The sequence below is a fragment of the Bison bison genome, unplaced genomic scaffold, assembly GCF_000754665.1.
Source record: "Bison bison bison isolate TAMUID 2011002044 unplaced genomic scaffold, Bison_UMD1.0 scf7180017864105, whole genome shotgun sequence".
In the NCBI taxonomy this organism is placed as follows: Eukaryota; Metazoa; Chordata; class Mammalia; order Artiodactyla; family Bovidae; genus Bison; species Bison bison.
Window position 1 is genome coordinate 11,463,440 of NW_011494677.1, and position 18,553 is coordinate 11,481,992.

The following is an 18,553-nucleotide window of genomic DNA, read 5'->3' on the forward strand; positions in this document are numbered from 1 at the left end:
CTAAGCGACTTCACTTTCACTTTTCACTTTCATGTATTGGAGAAGGAAATCGCAACCCACTCCAGTATTCTTGCCTGGAGAATCCCAGGGACGGGGGAGCCTGGTGGGCTGCCGTCTATGGGGTCGCACAGAGTCAGACACGACTGAAGTGACTTAGCAGCAGCAGCAGAGGTAGCAACCCCATGGACTGCAGCCCACCAGGCCCCTCCGTCCAATGGAATTTTATAGGCAAGAGTACTGGAGTGGGTTGCCATTGCCTTCTCCAATTAATGCTTATAAATAATGTAAAAAGAAGACAGAGATTTGAATCAGTGAATAGGAGATTATCTGACTACTGGACTACTTGGACTGCAAGGATATCAAACCAGTCAATCTTAAAGGAAATCAGTCCTGAATATTCATTGGAAGGACTGCTGCTGAAGCTGAAGCTCTAATGCTTTGGCCACCTGATGTGAAGAACTGACTCATTAGAAAAGACCCTGATGCTTGGAAAGATTGAAGGCAGGAGAAGGGGACAACAGAGGATGAGATGGTTGGATGGCATCACTGACTTGATGGACATGAGTTTGAGCAAGCTCCAGGAGTTGGTGATTGACAGGGAAGCCTGGTGTGCTGCAGTCCACGGGGTCACAAAGAGTCAGACATGACTGAGTGAGTGAACTGAACCTCTTCAGGAGAGAATATTTTTATTGAACACTATATATTTTTATTCTCATAAATCTTTAACAAAAGCATTTTAAGATCTAAATTTAAAATATAAATAAAATAAAAGGTGCTCTGGGAACAAATAATTTTTAAATATACTATATAAAGAGAGTATTACAAAATAACTGGGGAATTATAGCATTGCAAGCTCTATATGTCATTACTAAATATAAACATGTCACATTTCTCCAAATTCACAAAATCTTGACTTTAGCCAAGATGCAGTCTAACTTCTGGTAAAAGAGGAAATGATGATCCAGGTCTAAGACAAGTTTTGTGAAATATGTAATTTTATATGCTTGCCATCAATAGGCAGGCATTGAAGATTTCGTGACTATCAAAAAAGTGAGAGACAGGAGAGGATCAGAATTCAAACTGGCAGAATAAATACAACACATGGAAAATTCTTACAGTAAATTAGGATTTTTTAATTTAAAAAGTATTAAATTACCTGCATGTGCTACAGACATGTGGCTGGAGAGCATTTCTTTGCATAATAATGTGGTGACTTACGTAAGTGAAATCTCAATTAACAGCAAGGTTCACTGCTGAAAAACCTAGAGCAGCTTTTCCCAAGATATGTTTTAGTATGATTTTTCCGTAAAAACAGATTGCTGTCGTTAAATAACTGAGAGGCACTGCAAAATGTATCTCCATCTTGAGGTTATGAAATATTAATATTTAAATATACATATTAAAGGCTTTAACAAGAGATATGTTTGAATTGTCCACTCTTTCCAGTGATTTTTGTTGTTGGCACTGTGAATTTGGTTTTCTTTGTTTTTTGTCCACATGACTTTTTTTTTCACATTCTTGTTTATATTTTGTGGAACTAGAATTCAGTGAAACATGTTTGGAAACACTGATTCAATATAATATGTGTAGGTCCACATAAAGAGGCTTATCCTGCATTGCAGGTGGATTCTTTAACAACTGAGCTATCAGGGAAGCCCATAGCCAGCTCCACTTAAAGGTAAATATTGCCTTCTTTCATAGGCTATGGTTTAAAAAAAAAAATGACTGAGGAAAGTACTTATTTGCAGAACATTCTCACTTATGAAAAATAAAAGTCATATTATAAAAAATGAAATAAGGCTCAGCCTCTATTTTGAGTGACTATTTCAATCTGGTGTTCACCTGCTGCTGCTGCTGCTGCTAAGTCTCTTCAGTCGTGTCCGACTCTGTGCGACCCCATAGACGGCAGCTCACCAGGCTCTGCCATCCCTGGGATTCTCCAGGCAAGAACACTGGAGTGGGTTGCCATTTCCTTCTCCAATGCATGAAAGTGGAAAGTGAAGTCGCTCAGTCGCATCAGACTTCGCGACCGCATGGACTGCAGCCTACCAGGCTCCTCCGTCCATGGGATTTTCCAGGCAAGAGTACTGGAGTGGGGTGCCATCACCTTCTCCGTGTTCACCTAAGTAGATGTTTTAATGCTTTATAATATTATTTGCTTACTGCTATTTTCCCAGGGAGTTTTTTCTTCTTAAAATAAATGATGTTATTACAATGGCAAAAGCCTTACATGTAATATGAGAGACAAAGTTATCACCTCTAACTATAGGTTTTACTAAATGTTTTTATTTATATTTACTTCTAAAAATCCAATGCAATATACATTTAAAATTTTTATAGTATATTAACATCTATATTCTTCTAATAATCCCAATAAAAACATATTTCTAAAAGGATGTAGTATATTATTTATAGTTTTTATTTGAATTTAAATATTTAATTATAATAATTTGGCTATAGTGACATTTGAAAATTAAACTCTATACTACTTTTGAAGGAAGTGCTTATACTCCTCCATATTATATAGAGACATTAGCTCTACAGCTATAAATTATATTGTCACAGAAAGTAGAGTTTTGAGGCTAAAATTTTTTTCTTTTTATAAAAATGCACGGTATTGTTTTTATGTATTTATTATAGGTATAAAATGTATATGTATTTATTATAGACATAAAATTGTCAGTCTCTCAAAAAGTGTAAATTGCACTCTACATATGGAAAATTTTAAAATTAATCATGCTTTAAAAGTATGTAAGGTTTTGAAACAAGAGGTTTAAGAAAAAAATACCAAGAGAAAAAAAGCAGTATGCTTGCAGCACACTCTTAAAATAGGCACTGTTTTTCTCCAAACAGAATTTCTAATGGTGAATAAGCATAGACTACCAATGAAAGTCTTTGTGAAGAGTTAGCACTCTCATTCTACGTTTCTCAAAGGAAATAAGGGTGTATGTGTTAGATAATAAAAATATTGGGTAACAATAATTATATTCTAGTTTCCCTATACATTGTGAATAATCACAAAGTCATTTCTGTTGAAAAGTGTATAATTGAGTTCAAGTAGCCCATTTTTCAGATAAAAGCAGAGCATGTTTCTATTAGTAGAGGATGAATATGAGATATAATGAATCGAATTTTCTTTACATAAGCAATTAAGGGAATCTATTTAAATGTTATTCCAACAACTATTTTATGGTAGGGAAATTCAATCTTTTCCTTTGGAAAGCAGCTTTATTTTGTTGCAGTCCTTGGTTTTTCTTTCCAATAGGAAATTTGGGTGTTTGCAGTTAAGACCATTTTGCTGGATTCTCTGGGAAGAGAAAAGTATCCCAATTATATTTAAATCTGTTGTGCTCAGTTCTTCAGTCATGTCCAACTCTTTGCAACCCTATGGACTAGAGACCACCAGGCTCCTCTGTCCATGGGATTTTCCAGGCAAGAATACTGGAGTGGGTTGTCATTTCCTTCTCCAGGGATTTTAATCTATTAGATAAATATAACTGGGGAGAAGTACAGAGGATTAAATGAAAGCTTTTAGGTACCAGATGATTATTACTTAGATATATCTTCAGAACATGATAAGGATCAGAAAAATGCAACTCATTCAAACAATGAACAATTAATGCTTTCAGTCATGTACTTTCCCTTCTGTTTACTGATTTTTGAAATGATTCATCTTTTCTGAGGTCATTAAAAACCAGGCTAATCCAGACACATTGGACTGAGAAGCTAAGCCTGTAGAAACTGCAATACTTGAAGGATATACTTTGTCTTTTATTTTCTCAATATATATTATTGAATGTGTTGAAGCCACCATATAGATGATCATATTTATAAATAATTGCTTTGAGCTCAAAGCAAATTGTTAATTTTAGTGAGAGTTAATTGCCTTTAATCTTTGACTACTTTTTGGTTACTTGTTCGCCTTCAATTTTCAAAATATAACATGGTTCCTAGAATTCATTCTCATTCTTGAACACTGTGTTTTATTGGCAATGACTGATCACTGTTATTCAGCAAATTGGCATTTGAATTCCCTTCAGCTAACCATTCCCACAGAAAGCAGAGACATGTCCGTTTGTCAAAAGCTAAAGTCATTTCTTGACAATTCAGATTAAGTCTTGCTGTTACACAAAATGGATTAAAATATATTTCCCTACCAAAGCAGAACAATTTAGCACAATGTTGCAGATATGATGTGGGGTTTTCTGTGACATTTTTAGCATATCTTAAATTTGAAACTACACTACTTTAAAAAAACTATACATTTTAGACAAAGTAGCCACCATGTTAAAATATCCCTCTAATTTGTCTTGCATTTAGTCATTAAGAGTTTATGCTAGGAAAATTTTAGCAGTTTTCTTTTTTGCATTTATCACATTATCACATTGATCCAACTACATCGATCTTACTTCAACTCTTGCAAGTATGTAGAGAACTATACAAGCATTTGTAAACTGCAGAATAAAACTGATTATAAATTACATAGAACAAAACAAACAGAGCAAGTTGAGGCAGAATGATTTCAATTAGTTTTATTCCCACTTCTATATCTTTAATAAGGTAAATGAGCTTTTGACCTTCATAATCATGATCTGAATATGGACAGAAGATTATTCTGGGGTACTCGTAACACTTACCACTTCTTAGAAGAAATAATTATGTTTTGCAGATATCTAGAGGATATTTGCATTTATTTGGTTGTACACATTCAGGGGGTGGTGAAAATATGGTAGATCAATTTTCTTTAAAGCAATGTGTTGGAAATACATTTTTCATGTCAAACTGAAAATAATTCATCCTTGAAGGCCAGAGTTATTGCAATGAAAATGGTGGTTAACTACTAAATCAGTAATATTAGATACTGGTCCTCTGATTCAATTGTTTTTCTGTTTTAATTGTTCTAATTAACAAGTATTTATCACCATGCATTTCCCCCTAGTAACCATGCTAAGATAACCATCCAAAATCATAACAAGCTGTATGCAAGGAAATGAACTGGTCTGTGCACTCTTTAGAAAAATTAAAAAATTTAAAGTTTCTGATTTGGAAAACTATCTGGTCTAAATAGCTTTATACAATTTATTAAATATATTGCAAGTTAAATATCAGAACTTTCAAATAGCATGCCATTTTTAGATCAGTCAATATGGTTGGCCAGAAAGATTCATTAGATTATATTCTGGGTCACCTTAACAATACAAAACTTTAGGATGCCCAACTTTAAAATAATAATGTATCCCAAACTCTGCCCCATTAATATGATTCCACTTTCCCTTAGGGACATTTGGCCATGGTGTGAGTTTATAATTTATTATCTTCCATGATGACTATTTTAAAAATGCCTTCAGAGCAAAATTCAAGAAACTAATATTGATAATTTACTGTTCAGTCATTATAGAATTGCAGGGATAGAAAGAATCTTGTCAAACTATAAAGAGACTCTTGCAATCCCATGTTAGAATTACCCCTAAAATATTCCAGAATGATGTAGAAATACCTGACTCAACAGCATTGTCCCAGAGAGAGACAAACTGCCTTGTTTGGGGTATATTTTGTGATAATATTCAGATCAGTTTTACTAAGTTATTCTAACAGACACATTAAAAGGAAAAGCAATTATTAAGTCACTCAACATAAGCAATATTGAAGGGTTTACACATAGAACTTCTCAGATTAGCACATTATCTGGTTTATTAATTTTTACATTATTTGTGGTCTGTTTCTCTTACCAGCCCCAAAACTCCACAAGAGTCATGGCCTTCTCCGTCAGTTTGGTTAACCACTGTTTGTTCATCAGTGTTGAGAACATGGCGATAGTAGCTACCATTTACCAAATAAATAAGCAAATGCATGCATTAAATCTAAAGCACAAAAAGGTATAACAAGTGATTTACTTGACCACTCCTAAACAGAGCTTTTATGTTTATAAAACTGGGATTAATTAAATTTAATCCCCAAAGATTTGAGATTATAATTAAACAAGTAACATAAATTGTCTTAAGTGTAGAATAAAGAATATATGCTTAACCAATGTTAGTTCATGTACTTCTCTCTTTGAACAGTTGATTATCAAGTAAAATAGTTATGTAGAGTTCAGATAACTCTTATAACCCAGGTAATTCTATTGTATGCTCTGAATTATGTAATAGACTGTAATTTATCAAGGGCTTGACAACTCCTCACCTCTGTTCCTTGTTTATTTCATTTCAGTACATCGCTCTATTTGTTAAACTTCCACATTAGTGTAAAAAGTAAAAGTCTATATAGCACAAACTTAAACATTAATACTTTAAAGGATGTTAAAGTAACATTGATGTATTTAAAAATTATTTTGAATTTAACATCCTTAGTGTACATTTTGGGAAAGTAAGGCCCTGAACTGAGTTGAAAGACCATGAGACCATCTCACTGCTAAAACAGAGCAGAAGTACTGCCATTAATCAGTCACACCGGAACCTTTGACATGACAGACCATAATGCCACTCCTCCCTAGAGAGCCTGAATTGAGTTCTAGAAACATTCTCAGTAACACATAGCATGTTGATAACTCCTCTCTGAAGTTTGTCCTGTGATGCAGAAGTAAGCTTCTGCTTGGTAACTAACAAGAAGCAACAGCAACACTTTCAGTTTATATAAGTTCCATCTTCAGTAGCCTTTAGCATATTCTTTTAGCAATATGCCTACGTTCTGTAAACACTAGTATAATATTGCTTTGGAATTATCTGGCTTAATGTCCAATCTCCACTTGGCACTATTACGGTTGGTAAATGGTGTGAGAATCTGCTGGAAAGAAGTTTGTGTCTGGTTGCTTACTGGAACCACGCAAAACTTTGTTATACATTAAATAAAATTATGATATATATATGATTCCCCAAAGTAACAGAACTCATTTAGTTTCTATTTAGATTTAACATTTGAAAGCTTTTGTAAGGAGTGTAAATGATTCTGGTTTTGTTTTGTTTATTTCTAATATTTGGACTACTGTAGATATTTGAACGGCAAAGGAAAAAAAAGTAATTGTGAATGAAAATACAATTTTTCAAGGGTTCCTGTTCCTTTTTTGGAACTTAAGAGGAATAATGTCACTCTCAAAGCCTATAAGATACTGCATTGGGAATTGCTTCTCTAAAAGGTAATAATGTCCATGTTATTGTCTTGAACATGCTTATTTTTGATATTCTGAGTGTAACAAGGAAGTGAAGAAGTTCAGCATCAAGTAAATAAATGACAATTAGTATGCTGTATATATTCAATGCTGCACATGTATGTGTATTTGTGGGTGATGATTTTTGTCTGTGTGGCGGGGTGTGTTTGAGCAAATAGCAATTTGTCTAGCATTATCCTCAAAATCAAATCACAGCTGTTTCAGAATGGCTAAACTATTAGCTAACCATTTCATAAAATGTAGTGACCATGATCTTTAATTCTTTAGTTTCATTGGTCGTGTGTTTAAGAGGCAAGATACATTTAGCTTTTCATAAGAGAAGCATCTTTAGCAAATATAAATATAGGTAAAACTAAAATTTTAAAAACATATATCTTAATAGAGTTGATATTTAAAACGCATAATCAAAAAAGGTCTCTATGCAATACTCACATTCTTTCTCTTAACTTTTTTCTTAATAAAATAAATGAAATGATAGCATATGAGTTCTGATCCTCTTTGTTTGACTATCATATTTAATCATGGTTACACAGTAGCACCAAAATTAGGACAAAATACAAGAATTACAGGAGAGATCTTAAATTATGTGAGCTCATTGCATGCTTCAAAGGTCTCATTTTCTGAGAAAAAGAAGTTTCCAACTGCCAAACTTTGCTGCATTTTCTTCCAAAAGAAATATAACCCAATCCACCCCAAACTAAACAAAAGATACAATAGACTGAGTTCTGAATAGATATGTTATCTACAATTTATGGGACAGATAGTCCATTTAAATAGAAAAAGATTGATTTTACATAAAGCAAGGATAGAGTACAAAAGCACAGCTTTTGTAATTTTGGTAATATTGCAATTTTACAAACATATTGCATAGTATGTGTAAGAAAATAGTTCCATTTTTCATATTTCTCTATATACAAGAAAACATTTACATGAAAATTACAAAACAAAATAAATGAGTCGTGGACCTGGTTTAAAGAATTGTATAAATAACGAGACACTCAAACTTGAAATTACATATTTCCATTGTTAGTAAATGTCCTTGCACATCTTTAACCCTGTTTGGCTTTTATTTATATGTATTCAAACAAATGAGATATTAAGACTGCAAAAACCAAATGAATCACAGTTCATTATACCTCATTTCCTTTCATGTTTTTTCCACTGACTTTCTCAAAGAATGAAACCGCTTCAATCCCCACTTAAAAAAATAGCCCTCTGGTTCTAAAAGAATTTCAAATTGATTATATTTTCCAAGGAATTTTTAGCAAGCAATGAAAGTTTAAACTCAGCTGAGTAAATCCATCCTGGGCCCATTTTATGATACAGTCTTTATATACTGATTTTATGAATATCAAGGTGTTTACTATGCATGTATAAAAGGTACATGGACTATACTAACACAGTTTTCCTTCTAAAACAAAAGCATTAATCAATGATCTATAGCTCAGAATCCTGCAAGGAGGATGTACACTACTTTATGTTGTAATTATAAGCCCTCCTATTAATTTGAATAAATTAGTAGAAGCAGCAGTGTTTAGAGTTAAATACAATAGAAATCCCAGTCTTTGGTCTTTGACATTTAAACAACTAATGAACTATGGTATAAAACAATATGAATAACAGTGTTTGATGAGGTCATTCATTAGTTTATGATTGTTTTAAATGAATAAAAATGCAATATTAGTCTTCTTTGTGATCATAACATTCGGAAATATTCATTATTATAATATACACTAGCACGCAGAGGAAAATAATTTCTCCAAGTATTTTTAAATATGGCCACATGAGCAATTCTAATTAGACCAAAGCTACTGGAAGAATAAGGTGACAAGACCTCACTCATAAAAGACTCAAAGATGAGTTTAGTTTTTATGGCTATGTGGAGAATTTGGCCATTAGATATCTTCAACTATTTTAATAATTTAGTATTATGATATTGATATTACCTGCCATAAAAAGCAGCACTTAAATGCCTTAAACCCTCTCCATATCTCTACCTATTGCTGCCTCACACGGAGATACCAAGCTTGCAAGGGTATAGTTCATGAGGAGTTTTACTGTATCAAATGCCAGTTTTACAAAATGAGGCACTGTCCAACTAAGTAATTCAGATGGCAGAATATATAGGAATGGCATAACATGTTACAAGGAATTCAGCAACTGACCTTTGTGATCAAATTACCATTTCTTCAAAGACCAAAGCCTTTTAGTTTGATGGAGATAAGTATTCATAGAATGATTAAAAGAAAATAAATATTTGGTAAATACTTCTAATAGTTTCCTAAATGATCATATGTAATAAGACCTAAATACATTTGCTTTCTCTTTAATGTTAACCATATTACTGAAGCCTGTCAACAAAGTGTGGTTTTCTGAAATAATTAGAGTAAGAAAGGGAGTGTTAAAAAAGGAATAGGGATTGGCTTCTGGGTTATAAACAAGATGTTTAGGTATAGAAGGAGATAAGTTCAGAAGAGGCTACTGAACTCAAGATTGCTGAGTCTTTTCCTAAGGGAATCACTGAAATTTAGAGATGAAGGTAACCAACTGTAACTTTCAGTTTGGTGTAGCTGTTCCAAAGAGAAGTAAATGGTGATCATGATAATTAAATATATTTCTTAAGATCATATGAATAAGTGGGGGGAGAAACACAGTTGTAACTCCTGGCTCCATTTTCAGAGATCTGAGATAATGAAATCCAGGATTTCCAGATTAATGTAAAATACAAAGCATACAATTTTTCAATAATTGGTTAAGTAGCTGAAAAGTAGTTTTATACCAGATTATTCAGTTTATGGTTCACAGTAAAATAAGAGAAAGAAAAATGGACTAAGAAGTACAGAATAGAAATTTTGGAAGAAATTTGGAAGTGTGTTTTTCGGGTGGGAGAAGGGCAAGTGTCTTACTGAAATATTCTGAAAGAAAAAAATAGATTGTTCTCTTGGCTTCTCTCTTTTTGACCTCAGAACCTGAAGGCAGATACTTCTTTGGGTATCAGTTCTCAGCTAAGAATTTAAATGCTAGGAATGCTGTCAGTTCTCTTTCTTCTCTTTCCTTCTTTCCTGTCTGCTTACCTGCCTTCCTCCTTTCTGCCCTTACTGACTTCTCCAGTTAAACCAGTTCCAAGCTTAGGGCCCATATAGTACACTTTACAGAAATCACTTTTCTGAGTTTAATTTGGGAAAGACGAAATTTGCACTATAAGTAAAGTGCACTATATTTATAGACCTTGTAACACAAAACAGTACTGGAAAAACAGATAACATATCTGTTGGGGTAGTCTGCAATTAAGGAAACTCTGTATCAAAAAACAAGCCAGTCTTCTTTTATGAGGAAATTAAGGACTTTTCAGAGCAAGCTTCTATGTCTTTAATAAAAGCCCAAACTCTGAGGCTGAGTGTATACTTAGATTCTAAGAATCTAAAACAGCCAGTCAACTAATTTAAACCAACCACTTAGAGTTAGTTGGATAGGAAATCCACCTGTATCACTTTTTTTTTTTTTAACTACATTGAGCAGATTAAAGCATCTGCCAGTGATGCAGGAGACCTGGGTTCAATCCCTGGGTAGGGAAAATCCCCTGGAGAAGGAAATGGCAACCCACTCCAGTATTCTTGCCTGGAGAATCCCATGGATGGAGGAGCCTGGTGGGCTGCTGTCCACGGGGTCGCAAAGAGTGGGACACGACTTCACTTTCACTTTCATACATAGTTTAAATCTCTCATACATTTCTTTTGAATGTGTTTATAGCATTTAAACTACATGTGAATTCAAAATTTGACCGCCCTTCACTGGAATTGGTTTTTTTACATTTTTTATCTTTTCTCCTCTCATCACATATAATTTAAAATTTTGATGGCCCCTTTCACCTTCTATAATATTTGCTATTAGAACTAGGACATGTTAGAGCTGGAAGGAATCTCAAGAGATCATTTGATTCAACACTGTGTAAAAGTTGTAAAGTTGAGTAAACTAAAGCCTGGATATATTCCCAGACTGCCCAAATCAGTTGATTGATTAGGAGACAGAGCTGAGATTAGAAACAGGGTTAATCACTAAACAAAATAATTGTTCCCATTTGACTAAAAACCCTTCTGTTTTAATTTAGGGATGTTTATAATTTGAATATGCCTCAAATTAATAAATAGTATTTTCCTAAAAGGTCCATAATACAGTGATTAGCACCCATAATTTCTCAAAAATTTTCATGTTAGAATTTGAGTATTATGCAAAAACCAATGTGAAAGTTTATCACAGTAAATTCTAATGTTTTACATTAAATAAACTCATATGTTAGGATATGACTTTTTAAGCAATTTCACTTCTTATTTTTACTCCAATATTGACTTAATGTTTTACATAATAACACCCGACACAAGTTCTATTTTAAAAGCAATAAAATTGTACTAGCTTTCTGACTTTGCCTAGTACAGAATACAATTAGTGAAATGGAGCCTTTTCAGATATTTGATATGTTACATTGTCCAAAGAATATAATTCTGGTCAAAGGATTCACTTTGTTGCTTGCATTACTTGAATATCTTACTTCAACTAATCAAATTATTTCTGCAAGTTCCAGTCTCCAACTTCACGCTGTGCCACAGAGCCCTGAACTCCAAAGTTTCTACAGTCATGGACCCCCACAATTAAACTTCCACACACCTGTAATATAGTGTGTATTGGGGAGAAAGATGGATTGACATGTGAAAATCAAAGACTTACCTTATAGTAATCAAGTCACCTTCCCATAGTAGGAACTATTTAATACAATTTTCTATTCTTGGATTCTGTAAATTGCAAGAATTTGAATTAAGGAGTGTTGTGGAAAGTGAACCTACAGTATTTTGGAGTTATTTATTAGGAGTGAATTTACAAAAATAAGCACTGGAGGATGGAAGAAACTATGTTCTGATGTCAGGGTAGCTTAACAGTCTAATATAAATAATTAAATATTAACAGCTGCAAGGGAATGTGACTAAATTCCTTAAAATAAGAATCTGATGGAGTAAACACATTTTCAACATGTTTTCTAACAGTTGTATGTTTTACTGTTTAAGCACGGATTTTTAATTTCTACCATCCTTAAGTCTTAATCTCCAATAAAAAATACATAGATATAATTCTGTAGATGATATTCCAATGGAAAGTGAATTCATTCTCAGCATTAGGCATCACAGTAGTTTTTATTTAGGATGTTTGAATTTTAGCAGTCTGAGTTAAGTATAAAGTGAATGAAGCAAACAAAAATTGTACTATTAGAACCTAGTGGATATTATGTCAATTAAAAAAAAAAAAGATGGATTCTATACCATCAGTATGTCCCTCTTAATCCTATCTTATATTGCAATAAATTAGATGTTTTGTTAAAAGCAAATGCGTCACATGCAATAGCCAAGTAAATACTACATCAGGCCATTCAGATCTGACAAATGATGGTATGATGGTATTTTGTTAATTCTGTAAAGATTCTATTGCTGAGAGCTTTCAAAATTACCTAATGTACAAAATTCTAGACTTAGTAGACAAAGAGTAACAACACATTGAATTTAAAGAAACGAATAAAATTCAGGGTGGGATTCTGTCTTGTATTGTTAAAAACCATGTATTGAATTGAATTTTTAGTAAAGCAAGCATTACATAATGCTTTAAAATTTTAAAATTCGGGGATAAAAGTTTACATCCAAAAAGATGAATGGAAAATTGTGCTTTCAGACTGTAGAATTAGTTTTCTTACAGGGTTAACCATGTCATCTTGCCATTGGATACTGGGAATTTCATCTATGTAAATGTATATATGTGCAGTCCATATCCAGGTCCTGCAAAAATCTAAAACTGTGTGCTTCACTTTATGTAGCAAAGGCACCTATGTTATTCTCCCTTCTGAGCAAAGATTATGATCCAGTTTTCCTGCTGAAGATGGTTCTTCGACTGTTCTGTCACTCACACTCGCCGGGTCGAGCAGCACAGAAAATCGAGGGGGAAGGTGGCCAGACTCCCTGCTTACCCCGGAAGGAGGTGCTCTGTGGACCATTTGGAGAAGCTCTGGACTGATCACGAGGGAAACGGAGCAGAACTGTGAAGCAGACGGACGGGAACAAAAGGCTATTCTGGTGTGAGGAGAGATCAGTCACTTCAGCTCCACAAGCAGATGTTGCTACTGGACTGACACGTGGACCCGACCCCGGCTGGAGACAGGTACAGTTTGCCGTTGGGGCAGACACACAGTTCATACACTGTCTGCCGAGAGTGGGAGGAGGAACTCGGTGAAGAAGGGGAAAAGGAGCCGGTCGGCAGGTTTCCCAGCCGGATCGTATCCGCGTTCAAAAATATCTAGGGGGAAAGAAACCACATTTTACTTCCTTTTAGCATTCTATATTCTTAAGAACTCTACAACATGGTCTAATAAGACCACAGGACAAACAATTCTGCAGGTTTAGCTGCCAAGCTTTGTGAAACCAACAAATTGTATTCCTGCGGTACAACCCGCCACCCCAGCCTTTGACACGTGGTGCATTCAGAGTCTTCAATCGGAAAAACAAGATGGTACAATCTGCTTAGGGGGCCAATCCAGTTATTCAAACGACCCAGAAAATGAATGATTTTGACTGTCTCTTAATTTCACTTAATCTTGCCAGTCTAAAGAATATACAGAGAAATAAGGATGGTTAAGGACATGCCATTAGTGAAGTGATGGACAATTAATTAAAAAAATTTTGACTCTCTGGTTTTAATTTTTTAAAAAGTACTCATAAAATCATGTTGACTCACAGTAGACATCAAGTAGATAAAGTGCACAATAAACAAGAGGTAATTAAATATAATCAGGTTTGACATCTCCATGAAAAAATATGTTACCTGTACTTAACACCTATGCTGCTAAATCTTCTAACTTGCAAAATTACTTCACTTATTTCAAATCATGGACTCAACACTTTCCGGGCCAGCGATCATATCGTTCTGACATGCATGAGGAACCATCCAAAGAAAGGAACATTAGATCATGAATTTGAATGAGCAAAGAAACTGGACTCTTTCTAGCTATGTCTTGATTCTATTGTTATGTAGCTAATTATTGCCTACAGGCATCTCTAAATTGACAGGAAAATAAAGGAATACTCCATTTTCTACACCTTTTGCCTTCATCCTGAGTCCTAATCATTTCTTACTAGGACTCTTGCACTAGCCCCCTAATTGGCCTCCCAGGGGCCACTCTTGTCCTCCTATAGTCTATTATACAAAAGGCTGGAGTGAACTTCGAAGAAACACAAATCAAATCATGTCATATCATGCTCACAATTCTTTAATGGCCTCCACCACACTTAAAATGAATCTTGATTACTTTTCACGGTCCACAAGTCCTATAAGATCTGGCCTATCTTTCTAATATCATTTCCTTTAATTCTTCTTACTGGAGCTCTCACATTTTCTCAAACATACCAGAACAACTCTGGCCTCAGGGATTTTTAATTCCTTCTGTTCCTAGCCTGAAAAATTTTTCTCCAGATATTTATGAGTGAGGATAGATATTAATGGGGTGGTTAGAAAACAGGGGTGAGGGCTTCCCTGGTGGCTCAGTGGTAAAGAATCTGCCTGCTAACACAGGAGACATGAGTTTGATCCCTGGGTTGGGAAGATCACCTGGAGGAGGAAATGGCAACTCACTTTAGTATTCTTGCCTGGAGAATCCCATGGACAGAGGAGCCTGGTGGGCTATAGTCCATGGGGTTTCAAAAGAGTTGGTCACAACTTAGTGACTAAACAGAGAACAGGGATAGGAGGGAGATTTCCCCTGTTTGCCTCGTTTTTTATATATTAAAAAAATTTTTTTTTGAAATATAGAAATCTATGGCACATTTAGAATAAGCCAGAAAAATAATTCCTATACCATAGACGTGTATATTTCAGATAAACTTTAGATGTGAGCATATTTGTTCAGGTCTCTACTAAAAAAGGTCAGCTACTAAAAGAGGACTTTCCTAACCTCCCTATTAAAGTGACACAAATCCAGTCATCTCTCCTTACCAGCTGTACTTAGCTCTATAGTAACAGTCCCTTTCTAACACTATACTAAGTGTGCATTCATTCATTGTTTCCTTCTCTTATTTGCAAGAAATATCTGTTAGGGCAGGGCCTGTCATTGGTTCAAGATTAGAGAACAGTGAATAGAATCATGTCGGTGCCAGCTGCAGGATAGAATGCTTTCTTGCACTTGTACACGTCTCTCTCCTCTAGGCTAAAATCCTCAGCCTCCAACAAAACCCAGTTCATGTTTCATCCTCCATGGACCTTCCCCTAGTGCCCCAAGATGGAAAGACTTCTTATTTGGTTCTCACGTGGCATTTTATTAATATCTTTTTGGTTCATCGCTTGATGTTTTATAGTCATATTGATATATTACTTTCCCTAAGAAACCATGACCTTCATGAAGTCTGATTTTTTTTATAACTTCACAGTGTTTGACCTTGCACGTATAGCTTCCATAAATACAAATAGTTTTTTAATAAATGGATAAATTATGAAGTAAAAATGATTGCCTTTACCAACAGCATTCAAAGTTAAGAAAGCATAATTAAAGGTTTTGTTTGTAGGTATCAAATGCTGACACTTTATAACATCATAATTTTTTCCAGGTTAAGTGACCAGAAAGCAAACAGAAAGAAAGGACTTCTATGTTTTTAAGGAGATTTTCTTTTCCCCTGATGCAAAAGTTAAAAGTGTACAAAAATAAGCAAAAGAAAATGACAACACATTTTGGGGGATAAATGTTGGGCCTCATTTCCTTAGTAAGCATAGAAACAGGTGCCACTGCCGATCCCAGTGGCTTTCAGAGGCTTGCTGACACCAGGCCACATCGCTGAAACTGATTGTGTTTCCCTTGGTGTAGCCTGACTGAATAAATGTGGAGAGTAGCTATTTTTACACAAGCAGGGCATTCAGGTAGCAGCTCAGAAAGCAAGCCTATCTATGGTGGCCTCATTAATGGAGTTAGCCTGGAACCTCCTGTGTGGCCTGCTTCAGTTTAGCTCCAGCAATGCCCTCCAGTTCTTGGGCTTCCCAGTTGGTGCTAGTGGTAAAGAACCTGCCTGCCAGTGCAGGAGATGTAAGAGATGCAGGTTCGATGCCTGGGTTGGGAAGATACCCTGGAGGAGAACACGGCAACCTACTCCAGTGTTCTTGCCTGGAGAATCCCACAGGTAGAGAAGCCTGGAGTGCTATAGTCCCTAGGGTTGCACAGAGTCAGACACGACGGAAACAGCTTAGCATGCGTGCACTAGACAATATTTAGCTACATGAGAATACTTAATTCCATAAACTTCTGATATCCACACTGTAGCCTCACCCACTTATGGGAAGTAGCTTTTATTAATAGATAAATTAAAATTAATAGGATATTTGAAAGAGAAAAAAGAGTGGTTTACTGGTTGCTTAAAAATTTGTTTGTGTTTGTTCCATAACATCTTACAGAAAAACCTGAATGAACTTTTTAGCCAACAGGAAAGACTGAAGGCAGGAGGAGAAGGGGACAACAGAGGATGAGATGGTTGGATAGCATGACCGACTCGATGGACATGGGCAAGCTCCGGGAGTTGGTGACGGACAGGGAAGCCTGGTGTGCTGCAGTCCATGGGGTCGCAAAGGATCGGACATGACTAAGCAACTCAACCGAACTAATTATATGGGTATGGATGATAACTGGCCCTTTGGTGGTGATTATTTTGTAGTGTATGAAGTGAAGTGAAAGTTGCTCAGTCATGTCTGACACATTGTGACCCCATGGACTATAGTCCATGGAATTCTCCAGGCCAGAATACTGGAGTGGGTAGCCTTGTAGTGTATACAGATGTCAAATTATGATGGTGTACACCTGAAATGTATACAATGTTATATACAACTTTTACCTCAATAATAATGTAAAATTACATAAGAAAAGGAACAAAGAAAAAAGAGAAAAAGAAGAAAATGCTTATAAACAGTCTAATTCTAGTGAATTTTTATAATAAAATCCTGAATTTTGAGTTAGCCTTACAGATATAACATCCTTCCACAAAAGGGTATATGATTGAATAAACAATGGATTTCCACATAAAAAATAGAAAAAGAAAGAAAGGAGAGGGAAAATAATGTTTTCTGGATTTGAGACAGAAAAGCAAGTTATGAAGTAAAATGGAGTGTTGTATATTCTTTGCAAACCTTCCATCTTCTCCAGGCTTCAGCAACTAGGACGGACCCGCTCACACCTCTGTCTGTTCTGCGTAAGGCAGCTACTGTGACACTGCTTACTTCCCAGCTTCTAAAACTGATATTTTTATTCCATATTGCCCTATAAACTATATATTCCATTCACTCTGAAACTCTTCCAGGCAGTCAGACTAACATCCCTGAGCTTTTCAGTTAAGGCTCACTGTCTTCTCTCAACAAGAATGAGAGAAGACATTTATTTATTCCTTTCTTACCTGTTGAAATCAGACCTATTGCTGTAGCAGAATATTTAATTAGTTTGGAAAGTAAAAATTGATTTCTCCTTCCTCTGTCATCTTGTAACATATATGTTATTAAGTTATTGCATCGCATATGTTTTACTACACTTTCAGTATTTCACATACAATTGTCATTCATGGTGTTTTCAGAGCTGAATTTGAAATTCCTTGCAAAACTATGTCTGAGATGGTCAAAACTTTTGCAGTGTACAACTGTGTGTGCAGTTTTCTTCTTACTTATTTGGGCTACCTCAATACAATTTTTGTTCTGATCTTAGTGAATTTAAGTACTATCTAAGGGTAGGGGAGAAATATCAATAACCTCAGATATGCAGATGACACCATCCTTTTGGCAGAAAGTGAAGAGGAACTCAAAAGCCTCTTGATGAAAGTGAAAGAGAAGAGTGAAAAAGTTGGCTTAAAGCTCAACATTCAGAAAACGAAGATCATGGCATCCGGTCCCACCACTTCATGGGAAATAGATGGGGAAACAGTGGAAACAGTGTCAGACTTTATTTTTGGGGGCTCCAAAATCACTGCAGATGGTGACTGCAGCCATGAAATTAAAAGACGTTTACTCCTTGGAAGGAAAGTTACGACCAACCTAGATAGCATATTCAAAAGCAGAAACATTAATTTGCCAACAAAGGTCCATCTAGTCAAGGCTATGGTTTTTCCTGTGGTCATGTATGGATGTGAGAGTTGGACTGTGAAGAAAGCTGAGCACCAAAGAACTGATGCTTTTGAACTGTGGTGTTGGAGAAGACTCTTGAGAGTCCCTTGGACTGCAAGGAGATCCAACCAGTCAATTCTAAAGGAGATCAGCCCTGGGTGTTCTTTGGAAGGAATGATGCTAAAGCTGAAACTCCAGTACTTTGGCTACCTCATGCAAAGAGTTGACTCATTGGAA

At 35.3% G+C, this 18,553-nt stretch overlaps 1 protein-coding gene across 1 annotated transcript in view; it reads right to left on the reverse strand.

Annotated features, from left to right (window-relative positions):
- Positions 1 to 13,297: 13,297 nt before the first annotated feature.
- Positions 13,298 to 18,553, reverse strand: part of SGCZ (sarcoglycan, zeta) — a 395,846-nt gene continuing 390,590 nt past the window's right edge. Inside the window, exon 7 of the mRNA XM_010838840.1 lies at positions 13,298 to 13,495. Coding sequence (XP_010837142.1) covers positions 13,298 to 13,495 — 198 coding nt within the window. The remainder of the gene's footprint in view (positions 13,496 to 18,553) is intronic.